At 45.6% G+C, this 16,461-nt stretch overlaps 1 protein-coding gene across 2 annotated transcripts in view; it reads left to right on the forward strand.

Annotated features, from left to right (window-relative positions):
* FGFRL1 (fibroblast growth factor receptor like 1) overlaps nucleotides 1-16,219 on the forward strand; it is a 202,105-nt gene extending 185,886 nt beyond the window's left edge. For both annotated transcript variants that reach the window (XM_066620920.1, XM_066620919.1), the window contains exons 5-7: nucleotides 3,880-4,164; nucleotides 9,371-9,724; nucleotides 13,945-16,219. In XM_066620920.1, the coding sequence (XP_066477017.1) occupies nucleotides 3,880-4,164; nucleotides 9,371-9,724; nucleotides 13,945-14,360 (1,055 nt within the window). In that variant the 3' untranslated portion in view covers nucleotides 14,361-16,219. The remainder of the gene's footprint in view (nucleotides 1-3,879; nucleotides 4,165-9,370; nucleotides 9,725-13,944) is intronic.
* Nucleotides 16,220-16,461: the final 242 nt, after the last annotated feature.

A 16,461-nucleotide genomic window follows, 5' to 3' on the forward strand; every position in this document is an offset into this window, starting at 1 on the left:
ATTTTGTAGATCTGGAATTTTTTATTTTCCAGATCCACAATGGCCAGGTCCCATGGGCTCTGTGTGTGTGTGTGTGTGTGTGTGTGTGTGTGTGTGTTGATATTCACATCTCTCAGCCAGCAACTGACTACCTTTCAAAGTGCTGCTGGTTTGTAACAAGCTCTTTTGGAGTGTTGATTGTTTTTGCTGCAAAGGATGCCTCCCCTCTCAGAGAGATGATCCAGGGAATACCTAGACATTTACACACCAGTCTTACAGAATGATCTAGGATATCACACTTGTCACTCCAGCTGTCTGCTAGGTTGTGGGATGCCGGAGTCACTCCCGTTCATTAGGTTACACATGAAAGCCTCTCAGCAGAGAGCAAAGCATTTCTAGGCTACACAAGAGTGAGTTTGAAATAAAATATCCTGATGTGGCCGAGACCCAGAATGTTGCCGAGGGGGGTGGGCGTGGAGAAGGGGCACTTACTGTGGAGGCTAAAAATGTTCCTAGAAGGATGGTGCACATGAGGGAGATGCTTGAGCTGGATTCCCCCTTTGAATGTATTTGAAATATGAGGTCAGTGTGTGAGAATAGATGGAGAGGCTGATCACAAGGGGAATGGGGGTTAGGTATGAGGAAAAGTCTTTGCTTTAAAACCTGCTCACATAGTGAGAGCTACATGTATCCTTTTCCACTTCCATGTTGTGTGTTTGGGAGGAGTAGAAGTGGCACACAGCAGTGTCCTGTTACCCAACAGAATATGGCTTGGAGGACTAAAATAAGGAAGAATAGTTTGGGGACGGTATCTGTCTACAACATCTCACTCCCCCACTGGCATCCCCTATATCTGAGCAAAATACATCTTTCCAATTGCACATTGAAACTGGCATAGATAGTTTCTATGCCTAATAAAGGTTTATTCATTCATTCATTCATTCATTCATTGAAACTGCCAGAGCACCCTATGAGCAATTAATTTAGATCTCCATGCATTCCCCCCTCCCTGGTATTGATTGTTTTATCCATTCCAGAACTATTTCAGTATTCATTGCAAAATATTCATGCCATCTTTCTCAAACAATTGACCCAAACAGGAGGGACAATATATGCTTATCAACAATTAAAATGAATGAATCCAGAATATTCAGGGGTTTGTGTGTGTGTGTGTGTGTGTGTGTGTTTCCTTGAGACAAGAACATGCATTATCAGACTTCAAATGCTTACAACTTTTTGAACTTTTTCCAAAAATAAGTCTTGCATTATTTTTCTAAAGGCATAATGAGAGGGGCTTGAATGAGCCCCCATCAGGAAAGCTCCGGGGAGCCCCAAACAGCCCTCCGCAGGGCTCCCCAAAGCTTAGAATGTTGACTTAGAATGTTGAGAAAAACTAGTAGCTAAGCACTTCCTGGTTGCTTGTCAACCATTTTTCTCAACATTCTAAAATTCTGAGTCAACATTCTAAACGTCGGGGGGCTGCTCAGGGCTCCCCACAACTCCTGCAGGTGCCAGCAGCCCTCAATATGTAAAAATAGCTCCCTTTCACCCTCATTAGCAACACAATCCTGGTGATTGTGCTGCCTTAAAGGGACAGGGGAAGCTTTACACAAGCTGGTGGGTCACGACCCACCAGTTTGAGAACCACTTTCTTAGATGATCTTTTTGGTATGCAGTACTCACATACAAACTCTAGGTCAAAGCAGCATCTTCGATTGTGTGCATTAAACCTCACAATCATCCACAACATTTGTACTAGGCAAGGCTTGGGTGTACCCAGCATCTTAGTTCTGACAGTAATTGGATAACTACATTATATACTTTTTCAAGGGTGTAGAACATTACAGTAGTCAGTACCTGAGTTTACAAAAACACCTGTGCTCCTAGCCAAATGGTGATATAATTTATTCTTGGCTATCACTGCATCCTGGTAGCTCCAGAACAAAATGCCCTTGGAGGGCAGCGGCGGTAGCAGTCCTGCATCTTTTTCACTCCTCCAGGGCCCAGTGTCCCCTTTGCTATTTCCACTTTTTCAAGATTCAGTTTCAAACTGTTCATCGTGTCCAGCCTATCACAGATTCCAGGCAGTGGTGCCAAAATGAAACTGTTGCTTCTGAAGAAAAAAAAAGAAAAATGGAGCAGGATGTCATCAGCATTTTGATGGTACCTTAATTCAAAGCAATGCTATGAATTGTATTATCATAACAAAGCTATGCTATGGATTGTATTATCCATATATAGTTCTTCATTACAAAATTCAATAAATAACAAAAATATCAATGTTTCTAACACAATTGTAGTGCTCTGGAGGTGGGCTTATGACCCCCAGCAGTGCTAGGCTCAGACAGGTCCATGAGGGGTAGCGATGGAGCACCACTGGGTTCAGACCCAGTCCAGCCCAGCCTCAAAGGCCTCAGTAGGGTTATGGGAGAAGTGAGTTACATCACCCTGGTCCTTTTCCCTGGGGAGCTCTCAGCTCACTGGCTGGCCAGCTTCTACATTATCTGGCAGCCTCACCAGTTGCCCTCATCATTGCCTGGGCTGGGCTTTATGTTCTGGAGACCAGTACCCTCAGGCCCTGCCCCTTCCTTTCCAGGGGGCTTGCCTCCTCCCACCCACTGTTGCCTGGCCCTGCCAACTGGTGCCGCCGGAGCCAGGGCTACCAACTCGGGGGTGGAACCGTGGGCAGTTCTGCCGCGGCCCACCAGAGCTCACCCTGGGGTGTCGCCCCCACAGCCACATTGCCCTACAGCCGCTTGCCTGACAAACCCTGGAACTCCCCAGCGACTGCTTTGTGGGTGTATTGCTGCAGCCGCAGGCAGGGGCTTCCACCCACTAGGTCCCCACAGGGTCAGGTAAGCCAGGGAACCCCAGACAACAATATTATAATGAAGAGTTCTGCTTATTATGTTTGAGAGTTCTCACATCAAGCTGGGGGGGGGGGAGCTTGCACATCACTGCATTGAAGGAAAAGGGGGGGGCTGCCCTCTGGAGCATTTGTTGAGCTCCAGTTCCATCAGATCAGGACCATTCTGGTGGCTTCACATTCCCCTTTGCATGACCTGAACACCAGCCAAGGCACGTATGCTTACTAGCCAGTAAACGCAACCTTGAGGCTTAGTTTCGCTTTCCATAGGGCTCAATGCATTCATCTGTTTGGAGGGAGGGACTTCCTTTGGTGTTTTGGGGGGCTGCATCCATTGGATCAGGACCATTCTGGTGTCGTCGGATTTCTCTCAGGCTGCCCTTAGCAACGGACTAAGGCACGTTTGCCTACTCGCGAGTAAACGCACAATAAGCTCAGTTTCATTTTCCATAGGGCTCCATGCATTTTTTTTCTCCAGTTTTTTGGCCATAACTTTTGATAGAAAGGTATTTCACTCTGGTTTTTTGCATTGCATTCTGCTGGAAATTCCACATCCAACAGTATATAAGCATGACGGTATTACCCCTAACCACTGCAATTTTAACATGTCACCCCCCAGTGCGCATCACCCCCCAGTGCGCGTCACCCAGTGCGGCCCACACCACCTGCACCCCTCTAGCGACACCACTGGCCCAAAGGGTGCAATCCTAATCAAATTTCCAGCACTGGCATTGCTGTGCTGCATGTGCTGCATCCTGCAGTTGGGGGGCAGTCACGGAGGCCTGCTCAGGATAAGGCAGTGTTTGTTCCCTTACCTCGGAATTGCATTGCCCTTTCCTCAGTGCTGGAAAATTGGTTAGGATTGCATCCCAAGATTCTGTCTCATAAACAGTAGTGCTATGTGGTTGTTTTCTTTACCTTTATTGTTTATTGCCTTATGAGCTGGGTCAGTGTTGGTCATAGGTGTAGCCACCTGGCTCAGTCTGTACTTTTGGGTGATTCCCCCCCCCTTGATCTCTTACTTGTCTTTGCAGCTCGACCTCGGTTCACTCAACCTGCCAAGATGAGACGGAGAGTGATTGCCCGACCTGTGGGAAGCTCTATCCGCCTGAAATGTGTAGCCAGTGGGAATCCTAGACCTGACATCAGCTGGCTCAAAGACAACAAGCCTCTAACCCCACAGGAGATTGGCGAGAACAAAAGGAAGAAGTGGACACTCAACTTGAAGAACTTGAAACCTGAGGACAGTGGAAAGTACACTTGTCGGGTCTTCAACAGAATTGGGGAGATAAATGCCACCTACAAAGTTGAAGTGATCCGTAAGTACTGAATTTGGCTTGGAAACAAGAGGTTTACCTAGGAACATAGTCTAAGGGTGCAATCCTATCCTGTGCTGGAATAGGCAAACCAGGAGGCTTGCTCTGTATCCAGTGCGGGAAAGGGGCCATAAGTGGCTCAGCCAGAGGCAAGGAGAAACATTTCTCCTTACCTACAGGTAAGGGCTGCTGGCTCCTATAGGTCTCCTCCAACTTGGTTGCACAAGTCGGAGGAGAGCATAGTGGCTAGAAGCCCCTCCGTTCTCCCTGGGAACGGGGCTTGGGATCCGGCATAACTGCCAGATCCCAGCTCCACCTCCCACTCTCCACCTCCTGCCCCTGGGGCTGCCCACCACTTGCTCTCCCCCTGCCCAGGAACGCCTTCCTCCTGTCTCCCCCTGCCTACCTTTCCTCCTTTCGTCAGCCCAGCTGGGCCAACACAACCTGCATGAAGGAAGCCGGCGTGGAGGCTTGCAGAGGCCTCTGCAGGTCGTCGCTTCTTTGACTGCTGGCCTGGCTTCCTCCTAAGGAGGCACAAACATGCCTTGCGGCATGTCCCTTGCGCCGGCCCAAGTCAAGGGCTGGATTGCGCCCTACTTCTCTAGTCCTAAGAATATGTTTGAGGAAGTCAGTGCTATTGAAGTCACAGTGGTTTGCTTCCAAGTAAATATACTTAAGGCTGTTGTACTTATTGTATTAATTTTTGTTGTTAGCCACCTTGTGTGCCTTGTATTAAAGGGGGAAGCAGGCTATAAATGTTTTAAAATAAAAAAAAGATTGGGAAATAAAAATATCTGTAATCATGTGCTCAAACTTCTGCATAACTTTTTGATGTACTGTAAGTACTGTGGAGCAAGCAAGATGCAGCGTGGTAGTCAAGCAAGTAGATTGTATTGAAATGTTTCAAGTTTTTAGCAAGACATGCAGAGTGAAATCCACCCAAATCTTAAAGCTCTGATAATCTCTTTAGGGATAGAAGAGAGAGGATAAAAATATTATAATAAACTAAACTCAGGCAAACTCCCAAACAGCTCCCACAAGTCTTGCAGTCCATGTCTGATCCAAGTCAAAGATGTCATACATAATGGTCCGGTGACTCTTAACTCTCTTTAGGGATCTTTGTAGTAACACACCTACTACATTTACATGATCTTCAAGGCCATATTCCCTTAGCATGGCCTTGGAAAAGGGAAACTGTATTCCCTTAGCATGGCAAAAGAACTAACTTCAGCTGACTACTTCATGTCATTGAATGGCAATTGCACATCATGTTTCACCCATGTACAGGATGTCTGTATCTGCTGGTCTGTACCTGGACACACATTTCCAGAGTTTATACAGATCAACAAGCTGTATACACTATACACTATACACAAATTGTAACTGCACTGAATGAAATGTGTGACAAACTATACCTGGGTAAAGTTTAACTTGTGGATGGTTGTAATGTTTGTCTGCTTTCTGACCTTGATTTCTCCCTAAATCAGAAGCTGGGTCTTTAAAAAAAAGAAAAAAAAAGTTATGCTTCAACCGTGGCACATCTGCTAGGCAAGGAATCTGGCCTTCCACCAGATTTGTCTGCTACAGACAAAGTGCTGCATGGACTCTGACTTGACACCCAGAAACAATATACCTGCACAAAATAGGAATTGTTGTGCTTTAATGCATGTTAAAACAGAACATACAACAAAGAGCGCAGAGGTGTGAGGTGAGATTGCAAATTATACCAATGTGTTCATGGCAGACAGATGGATTAAGGCTGGAAAGAGCTATGGTCTGATAAGCAGGTGAGGCTGACAAGTGACCAGTAGCTTTGAAAGAAGGTTTAAGTGAGGAAATGGGATAAATCCTGAACTACTTCAAGCCATTATCTGTTGAAGTCTGGCAAGTGTTTTTATTCTTAGCCCACAAAGGCTAATGAAAACAAAGGATATGTACATCTTTAGTTTGATAACAATCATGATAAATGGGGACAGAAGAGAGCTGGTTGCAGGGCTGCCTGGTTTTGATGAAGTGAAAATGCCACATCTGACATTAAGATGAGGTTTGATTCATTTCCCTGTCTCTGCTCCTGATTTGAGTATAAACACATGTTTTTACTGCCTTCACACAGCTGCCTCTTTATCAGTCCCAGATGTCCAGCAGGTTTGTACACTCTACACAACAGAGTCCCTCCACATGTGCTTTTCATTCACATTTTTCCACAAAAGAAAGAGTTATCATGGAGCAGACTGTTGCCTTTGAATGTGGGTGTTTTCATATCAGAATTACTTTTGTTAGAAAGGAAGATCACAAATCTGGTCAATAAACTCATTGAAAGTGTTGCTCTTAATTTTGGTGAATGTTACTTGGACCTACAGGGGCTGGATGTCTAATCCCAGCCCCTTGTCTTATGCCATGTCAGAGTGAGACCAGAGTGATGAGTGGCACTGCCAAGTCCACATAAGATCATGTTTTGCAGTGCTGTGGCAGGGTACTAATTGCTGTGCTTCACCCTAAGCCAGGGGTGTCCAAACTTTTGGCAGGAGGGCCACATCATCTCTCTGACACTGTGTCTGGGGCGGGGGGGGGGGGGGAAGAATTAATTTACATTAAAAATTTGAATAAATTTACATAAATGAATTTATTAGAGATGGAATTTATATGAATGAATGAAGGTCTCGCAGTAGCTCAAGGACTATAAAAGGCCTTGCACAAAGCAAGGCCAGCCTTTCCTTTGCTGCCACTGCTGCATCACAGATGTGAAACAGCAAGTAGTGGAGGGAGCCCTCGTTCCACAACTCAGGTGAGAGATTAAACAGTCATCCTCACACTAAGAGCAGTTGCGTTGGGCCAGCACGGGCTCCAGCAAGTTTCTGGAGGGCCAGAGGCTCATTGGAGACTGGGGACTCCCTGTGGGCCGGATTGGGAGCCCCTGAGGGCCGCAAGTGGCCCCCGGGCCGGGGTTTGGGCACCCCTGCCCTAAGCAAATCATGGGAGCGAATTGTTACAAGTGGAAAGCGTATTCTCTCTAAGATGTTTGATAGTTGGTATATACACGTGGGACCTCAGGATCCACTGAATTAGGATCCACTGATTTGACTCACCACTGATACCAGGTTCATCTTTAAATGCCTTGTAAAAAGGGGGAAAGCATCAAAATCCCATTTCCTACCTTCATACTGTTAAACTGCACCGGTTGCAAGCTTCTCAGGGCCAAAGATAGTTCTAAAGAGCCACTTCCGGGGTTCTTGCTCCGCCATTGTCTCCCCAGTGTGTTGATATAGATGCTATACCACATTCAGTCACTAGATGGGGTGAATAATGGAATCTAATGGAATTATTCATTCTGTCTATAGTTGCAGTTTTCAACCTCTGTGCTGTGGCACACTGCCTCAGGAGTGCCGAGGAGCCAGAGGAGACAGACAGCAGCCATGCAGGAGAAGCAGCTAGCTGCTTTGAGCCTCATGCGGCAGCACATGTAAAAGGAGCAACCAGCGAAGGGGCTCGTTGCCACTGCTTTGCATTGCACTATTTAAGAAGCAGCCAGAAGCGTCCGCTTCCTGCTCGCTCCTGCTGCTGAATGGCCGTTGCCTGCCTCGCGCATGCTGACTAGGCAGCCAGAGATGCCTGGGCAGAGCTCTAGGCAGGCGGGAGCTGTGAAATGAGTGCAAGGAAGCCTGAAGGCATCAGGCAGGCAAGCAGGTATGAAGGGAGCGAAGCAGGAGTCTGTCAGGCCACCAGCCAAAGGATTGCCTGGCTGAAAAGAAAGGGGTCTCCTTGAGAGACCCCTTTCCTTGCTACAGTGTGCCTGCAACTCTCCTAAGTGACCCTCCCTACATTGCCAGTAAGGGCGTTGGGCCACAATCCTATCCGCACTTACAGGAGAGTAAGCCCCATTGACTACAATGGGGCTTTCTGAGTAGACAAGCACAGAATTGGCCTTCTTTATTTATTTTTCACATTTTTATATTCCTCCAAAGAGCTCAGGGCGGTGTACACTGCCGCTCTCCTCCTTTTGTCTTCACAACAACCCTGTGAGGTAGGTGAGGCTGAGAGAAAGTGACTGGCCCAAGGTCACCCAGGAAGCTTCATGGCTGAGGGGGGATTTGAACCTGGACCTTCCAGGTCTAAGTCTACCTCCCTAACCACTACACCACCCTGGCTCTCTTTAGTTCCTTTGCATTCAAGGAAGTAGGGCTCTACAATCCTATCACACTGACCTGGGAGTAAGCCCCATTGACTATAATGGGGCTTACTTCTGAGTAGACTTCCACAGGATTGAGCTCTTGGTTGCACTCCCTTGAATATATGAACAGGTAATTGATACTTCCCCCTCCTCTTTTCTCCTACCCCACCCCCTCCCACACACACATTCCCCCATCTCATAATCAGTGAACACCTCTCCTACTGTCCCTTCCCTCACTCGTCTCTACCTTCCAAAGTCCAGAATCAGTTACCTTGCATTCTTTCTCTCCCCCCACACCTTTTGAATCCTGCACTTGATTCAATCATGTCTCCTCATGCCCCTCACCCCACATTTCTCCAGTATGTCCTCAGTCTGATCTCTCTACCGACACTTTCTAGCACTTCTCATAACAATTTGAACACCCTACATTTTTTTTTCCTACAGGAAGACATTTTTCCTCCTTTCCAAAAATCCCATATACTTCCCTCTCCAAGCTTCTTTTGAATTTCTTTAATTGTCATGTAATGATTTCATTGTATTAATTATATTAATTAAAAATTAATTGCAATGTAATAATATAAGTAAAAAATTGGCAGTGTGCCTTGACAATTTTAGTGCCTTGTCAGCTGAAAAAGGTTTCAAATGGCTGGTCTAGAGGCTGGATGCGGTATAAAGTCTTCTACCTTGTTACAAGGCAATTAAAGGTGTACCCCATTATCCACTGATGTCAGTATCCACTGAAGGTTCCAGAATGGTGGTCCCACCTGTATTTCATTACAGTTGTGTAGCAGAGGGAACTTCAGCAGGTGCAGCTGAATGCTCTGTTCTGCACAACTGTTGTATTTAGGAGCCCTAAAGTTGAAAGGTTGGCCACCCCTGCAATAGAGTGTCATTTTAAAAAGTGGGTCGTATGGATGTACTCCATTCTTTTTAGTTTTGCATTGATGGAAGGGCCTTGATATTTTTTTTCTATTTTGAAGATACCTTCACAAATAAGGTCCTGAGTGCATTTTTAAAAGAGTGATTCTTTCTTATTTCTAGAGAGAACAAGGTCAAAGCCAATTCTTACAGGAACACACCCTGTGAACACAACTGTGGACTATGGAGGGACAACCTCATTTCAGTGCAAGGTGAGGAGCGATGTCAAACCTGTCATTCAGTGGCTGAAGAGAGTGGAGTACGGCACTGAAAACAAATACAATTCCACCATTGATGTCGGGGGACAGAAATTTGTGGTGCTGCCCACAGGTGAGGTCTGGTCCCGCCCTGATGGTTCCTACCTGAACAAACTCATGATCACACGAGCCAAAGAAGAAGATGCTGGGATGTACATCTGCTTAGGTGCAAACACCATGGGATACAGCTTCCGGAGCGCATTTCTCACTGTGCTGCCAGGTGAGGATCTAACAGGTGCTAGGCTTTTCCTTGTTTATTGGGGTCTTAGGCCTCTTGTCTGTCTTTTTTTTTCCTTCTGTCATGTAGTTTACTGTTTGGGTTTCAGCCATTCTAGATCTGCTCTATTCAATAAAGTTCATGGGCAATTTGCACATTTTCACTAGCTAACAGTGGAATCACACTAGGCTGAATTAGTATTAAATTAATGCTCTTTTTCTGCAGGATTCTTTTAAGATATATCCGTAGCAGGGAAGACACCCGTTGGATTGCTTAGAGGGCAGTGGCTAGAAATTAGTAGAGTACCAAACTGTCAAACAGAAATGCATTTAGTGGTTCTCTTTTTCCTTTTTAGTGTTTTTTAAAAATGGGTACCACTTCTAAGGAAAGGGTAGAACAAACCGGTAGACAAAAAGAGTATGAAAATGGTAAAAATAGTTGTAAAAGTGAATGAATAGTTGCAAAGGTAGTGAAAACCTTACTAATTTCTTATATAATTCCCTTAAACAGGCACAGCAATGTTGTTACTTTGCTTCTTGTATCCCTCAGCCCTACACTGCTTCCCATAACAGAATCCAGTGATAACAGAGCAGCCCTTTTAGGAGGCTACAGTAAAAAGCAAAGCTATAAGAACATAAGAACAGCCCCACTGGATCAGGCCATAGGCCCATATAGTCCAGCTTCCTGTATCTCACAGCGGCCCACCAAATGTCCCAGGGAGCACACCAGACAACAAGAGACCTGCATCCTGGTGCCCTCCCCTGCATCTGACATAGCACATTTCTAAAATCAGGAAGTTGCACAGTCATCATGACTTGTAACCCGTAATGGATTTTTCCTCTAGAAATTTGTCCAATCCCCTTTTAAAGGCATCTAGGCTGGATGCCGTCACCACATCCTGTGGCAAGGAATTCCACAGACCAGCCTCACACTGAGTAAAGAAATGTTTTCTTTTTTCTGTCCTAACCCTCCCAACACTCAATTTTAGTGGATGCCCCCTGGTTCTGGTGTTATGTGAGAGTGTAAAGAGCATCTCTCTATCCACTCTATCCTTCCTGTGCATAATTTTGTATGTCTCAATCATGCCCCCCCTCAGGCGTCTCTTTTCTAGGCTGAAGTGGCCCAAACGCCATAGCCTTTCCTCATAAGGAAGGTGCCCCAGTCCAGTAATCATCTTAGTCGCTCTCTTTTGCACCTTTTCCATTTCCAGTATGTCCTTTTTGAGATGCAGTGACCAGAACTGGATGCAATACTCTAGGTGTGGCCTTACTATAGATTTGTACAACGGCATTATAATGTTAGCCGTTTTGTTCTCAATACCTTTTCTAATGATCCCAAGCATAGAATTGGCCTTCTTCACTGCTGCTGCACATTGGGTCGACACTTCATCGACCTGTCCACCACCACCCCAAGATCTCTCTCCTGATCTGTCACAGACAGCTCAGAACCCATTAGCCTATATGTGAAGTTTTGATTTTTTGCCCCAATGTGCATGACTTTACACTTACTTATTTTGAAATGCATCTGCCATTTTGCTGCCCATTCTGCCAGTTTGGAGAGATCCTTCTGGAGCTCCTCACAATCACTTCTGGTCTTCACCACTTGGAAAAGTTTAGTGTCGTCTGCAAACTTAGCCACCTCACTGCTCACCCCTGTCTCCAGGTCATTTATGAAGAGGTTGAAGAGCACCGGTCCCAGGACAGATCCTTGGGGCACACCGCTTTTCACCTCTCTCCATTGTGAACATTGCCCATTGACACCCACTCTCTGTTTCCTGGTCTCCAACCAGTTCCCAATCCATGAGAGGACCTGCCCTCTAATTCCCTGACTGTGGAGTTTTTTCAGTAGCCTTTGGTGAGGGACCATGTCAAATGCCTTCTGAAAGTCCAGATATATAATGTCCATAGGTTCTCCCATATCCACATGCCTGTTGACCTTTTCAGAGAATTCCAAAAGGTTTGTAAGGCAAGACTTACCCTTACAGAAGCCATACTGATTCTCCCTCAGCAAATCTTGTTTGTGTTTTGAGATTCTATCTTTGATAAGGCATTCCACCATCTTACCTGGTATAGATGTTAGGCTGACTGGCCTATAGTTTCCCAGGTCCCTATAAAAGCTATAAAAATGGCAGCTGCCTCAGCAAGTCTGTTCCCCATTTCTGCAGTTCAGACTATTGCAAACTACTGCCCATGGTAACAATATATAATTAAGTCCCCATTGCCACTATGGGTCAACTCAGACCTGTGCCAGCAATATTGCTGGCACAAGTCCGTGTTGACTGGAGCTAGAGCAGGTGGGACATTCACATTCTCACATTCTTCAACAGAGACACTGCGAAGGAAAAGGTTATTTAGTCTGCCTCTTCCTGTCTTTCACTTTCCCTTCTCCTCCCTTGGAGAAGCTAAAATCCAAAACTTGCCTCTCTGCTAAGTTACTTTTCTATGCTGTATATCTTAGGGCACAATCCTAACTAAGGCCGCAATCCTAACCCACTTTCCAGCAGTGACATATGGGCAATGCAGCTCCGAGGTAAGGGAACAAGCATTACCTTACCTTGAGGAGGTCTCCGTGACTGCCCCCCAACTGCAAGATGCAGCACATGTCCCATTGGCACAGCTATGCCAGTGCTGGAAAGTGGGTTAGGATTGCTCCCTAACTTCCCAGCACAGGGATAGCTGTGCCAGTGGGACATGTGCTGCATCCTGCAGTTGGGAGGCAGTCACAGAGGTCTCCTCAAGGTATAGCAATACTTTACTCATAAGTTGCATTGTCCTTGCTGGAAAGTGGGTTAGGATTGTGCCCTTAGCCATAGAACAGAAATCACTGTGGTATATTTCTGTTGTTAGCTGGATTGCTGTTTGGTGGGAAGTCCCTAACATCACCCCTAATAATTGGGGTTTCTCCAGACCTTTTGATTTCTGGAGGATGAAAATGGATCAGTTGCATACCCTATTAATACAGAGTATGCACACACCTTTACCTTCTGCTGCCATGGATGCTGTCCATGGTTACAGAACACCTGAGGAAGGTTGATCTTTCTTCTACCCACCCTCCAGCTCTGTCTTTGTAGTAGTGTGACAAAACAGCAGCCTTGGCTGCCATCTTTCATGGCAGCTTCTGGTTCAGTCAGTGAGCAGTACTGGCACTTCCAGTTCCCACTGTTCAGCAGAATGCTTGGCAGCACTGCCAGCAGAATCCAGGGCTGAACAAGGCCAACTCTGGCTGAGTCACTTCTAGCCTGAGTTGCTGCCCTGCTTAAACAAGTCACATAATTCACATTCAGATTTCTGGGTTGTTGACTAGAGGAAAGCATTCCTGACAGGAGCTTCATTTCTGCCTCCGCTCCAGGCAACCCCATCACCCATTGCTGGTGTGAGGGAAACCATCTGTCAGGATAGCTCAAACTAAACTGACAAACAGAGCAGAAGCAAAGAAGCATGGTTTGTTCATCTTCCCAAGATTATTCTTGACTGTTCATTGGCATTGCTCCTTTTCCTTCACCTACAGTTTAATCTCCATCTCTAACCTGGCATTACTGGATAGCAGTGCAGAGGTGGGGCAGGGGCTGGAAGCAGAAACAGACTCCCTGCTTTTGTCAGCCACAGAGCAATGATGTCGTCTGCTCCACCTACCCATCCTTCCACAAGCTCTCTTTCTTCCCTCCTCACACTGGCTGAACCTCTTTCTTTCCACTCGGATGGCTTCTTATACTTGGCAAAGGTTGCCACCACCTCTTCTAGCCAATGTCCTGATTTTTGCCTTCTAGCTAATGTCCTAATTTTGAAAAGGCAGAGGCTGTGGCCCAAGAGGCGTCTTTCTCACAAACTTCTTCACTCCTGGCTCTTGCTTTCTCAAGGAAGCACAGGAAGAAAGGGAGTCGGCCAGGAGAAGGAGCTATGGTTGCATTGACAGCTACCACCAAAATAAAAAGGAGGAAGGAAGGAAGGAAGGAAGGAAGGAAGGAAGGAAACTGTCACTAGGCGACTTGGGGACATAGTTATGAGACATGGTTTGGCTTTGGGGGCATAGCTATGGAGGCATCATGAATTGCTTCTGCACTTTAGAATTTATCATTTACTATGCCCCTGTTATTGGGTTTTTTGAGAGCACCTGCAAAACTCCAGCCTGCTGCGTGACATCTGGTCTGAATTTGCCTCGCCTGATTCTAATTAACCTTCTCTGTCTCTCTTTCTCTCTCTGTCCCATGCTGTCTGGCCATTCAGATCCCAAGCCACCCAGTCCACCCGTGGCTCCTTCCTCTGCTAGCAGCCTACCATGGCCCGTGATCATTGGCATCCCAGCTGGAGCTGTCTTCATCTTTGGAACAATCCTCTTGTGGCTCTGCCAAACAAAGAAGAAGCCCTGCTCTCCTCCAGTGGCAGCTCCCATACACAGACCACACCCCCGCGACCGGGTCTGTGTGCCACAAGTCCCAGACAAAGACTGCATCTCCTCCATAAACTATGAGGAATATGTAGCACAGCAGCAGCAGCAGCACTTGTTGACCCAAGGGCCTACCCTGGCCCCAGCCATGGCTTCCAAAATGTACCCAAAGATTTACACAGACATTCACACTCACACCCATTCACACGTGGAAGGCAAAGTTCACCAGCACCAACACATTCACTACCAATGCTAAAAGTCAGCTGTACACGGTACTTATCTCGTGGTACTGCCTACAGAGTACTTTTGGAGTCCAGTGCTATTGCCAAGGAGGAGAAAGAAACCAAAATGAAATGAAACCAAAAAGAAAACAAAACGCCATTTGGAGAAGCATGTGGAATAAGGAGCTCCGGGGGTTTGGTTTGGTTGTTTTGTTACTGTGACAAGGAATGATGAAGGAATTTCCAAAGGGCAAAGTTAGCCACTTGTGCCCCTTAGAAACCAAAAACTCCTGTCATAACCATGAAAGGAAGAGGGGAAAGAAGCCAGGGCCTGACCATCTTCCCTTTCTGTTGCTGCTTTTGTTATTTGGCCACCTGTTGAAGTGGAAGGCTCCTGTGACTTTTTTTTTTCTGGCACACGCACATAAGCCCCTTTTCCCTCTGAGGGAACGAAAGCAAGAAGGCACCAGAGGCCCAGTGCTGAAGTTACACCAGACACTCAGGAGGCCTTCAAAGAAGAAAAAACACCATCTTGACAGTTTGCAGGGAAAAATATATATATATGTATTTCTATTTAAAAGTTGTGGAAGTTTGTAATGTTGCCTGATCATTAACAAAAACCAAGATTGTCATGAATGGTTCAACACCATTTTTACCAGAGGAACTTTCCTGTAAACCTTTAAAGGGCTGAGCTCCCCCTTTCCCCAGCTTCCACCAAAACGAAGGACATTGTACAGCTTGCTTTTATATTTATATTTAATTATAATAATGATGATAATAATTGAACTGCTGATTTTTTTTAAATATCCCATCATGCTGCCTTTATCTGAGATAAATAACAGGTTATCATGGTTTATAGTGGCAAACCTCTGGGCTGACAAGTGACAACCCAAAGCAAGATAAAAACATTTGTTAAAAGAGAAAGAAGGCAATCTATCTCCAGGGAAGAATGAATTTGCTGACTATGCACTTGTGGGCGTGGGGGGAGGGGAGGGGAGGGAGGATATGGGGGATTCCTTTGTTTAGTCCATGCAGTCTCATTTCAGTTCAGCAAAACTGGACCACATTCGATTTCTCAAGTGGACTAGAAATTAATTCAAAGATCTAAACCTTTTTAATTCTATATAGAGTTTAAACAGAAGACATGTATATTTAATTTATTTTGTTAAAGCAAAGAAAAATGTATGATATTTGCCTCAAAAGCAAGCGTTTCTATACATATTTTTGATCAAAAAATAAATAAAAGATTTTTTGTTGAGGTTGCTATAGATGCCAGGCTCTAAGAAATGTAGCTTTTGACCATACTTAATTTAGCATCTCGAATGTTATGTATTTGTATACATTGTTACCATGGTTGTCGGTTACTTTTCTTGTTCTAGACTCTTCTCCTGTGTTCTTGAAATGCCTTACCCTCGAGAATGTTTGTCAACAGACCTTTTGCTTTTACTGTAGATTACTGTAGAAACTGTAGGTTCTACATCTAGAACAAAAATCCAGGAGACTTCAAAAGTTTAGAAGTTCACCTATTGCCCACTGTGTTTTGAGTATTAGAACTATTCCTCAAGAGCAACTGAGGTAGGTCTTTCAGTAGAGACCAGAGCTGTCTTCCACATCCTTCTCTTCCATTCTTTATACTACAGCTGACTATGCAAAGTCCTGTCCAAACACAAGAGGGGCCTTTGAAGAAAACTTATCTCTTGGGTCAACCTACCAGTGCCAGTCTGAATGGGGCATTTGGAGAGGAGGGCTGCAATCTTATACGTACTTATCAGGGAGTAAAGGGCCCAGTCCTATCCAACTTTCCAGTACTGATGCAACCACAATGGAGCCCCAAGAGAAGGGAACAAACATTCTCTTAACTTGAGGTAACCTCTGGGTCTGCACCCCCTCTGGATCTGCACACCCTCTGGGTCTGCAGGGTGCAACACACCTCCAGTTGGCATGCCTGCATCAGTGCTGGAAAGTTGGATAAGATTGGGCCCTAAGTCTCATTGAACGCAATGGGACTCACTTCTGAGTAGACATGCATAGGATTGCATTGTTAGTGTGTTAACAATTGCCTCCTGATTTATTTCACTTATGAAACTCCTAAGTGCTTAATATTCAACAGAGATAAAGCTTACTCCAATATGGAGA

Source organism: Tiliqua scincoides, chromosome 3 (genome assembly GCF_035046505.1).
Source record: "Tiliqua scincoides isolate rTilSci1 chromosome 3, rTilSci1.hap2, whole genome shotgun sequence".
Classification (NCBI taxonomy): Eukaryota; Metazoa; Chordata; class Lepidosauria; order Squamata; family Scincidae; genus Tiliqua; species Tiliqua scincoides.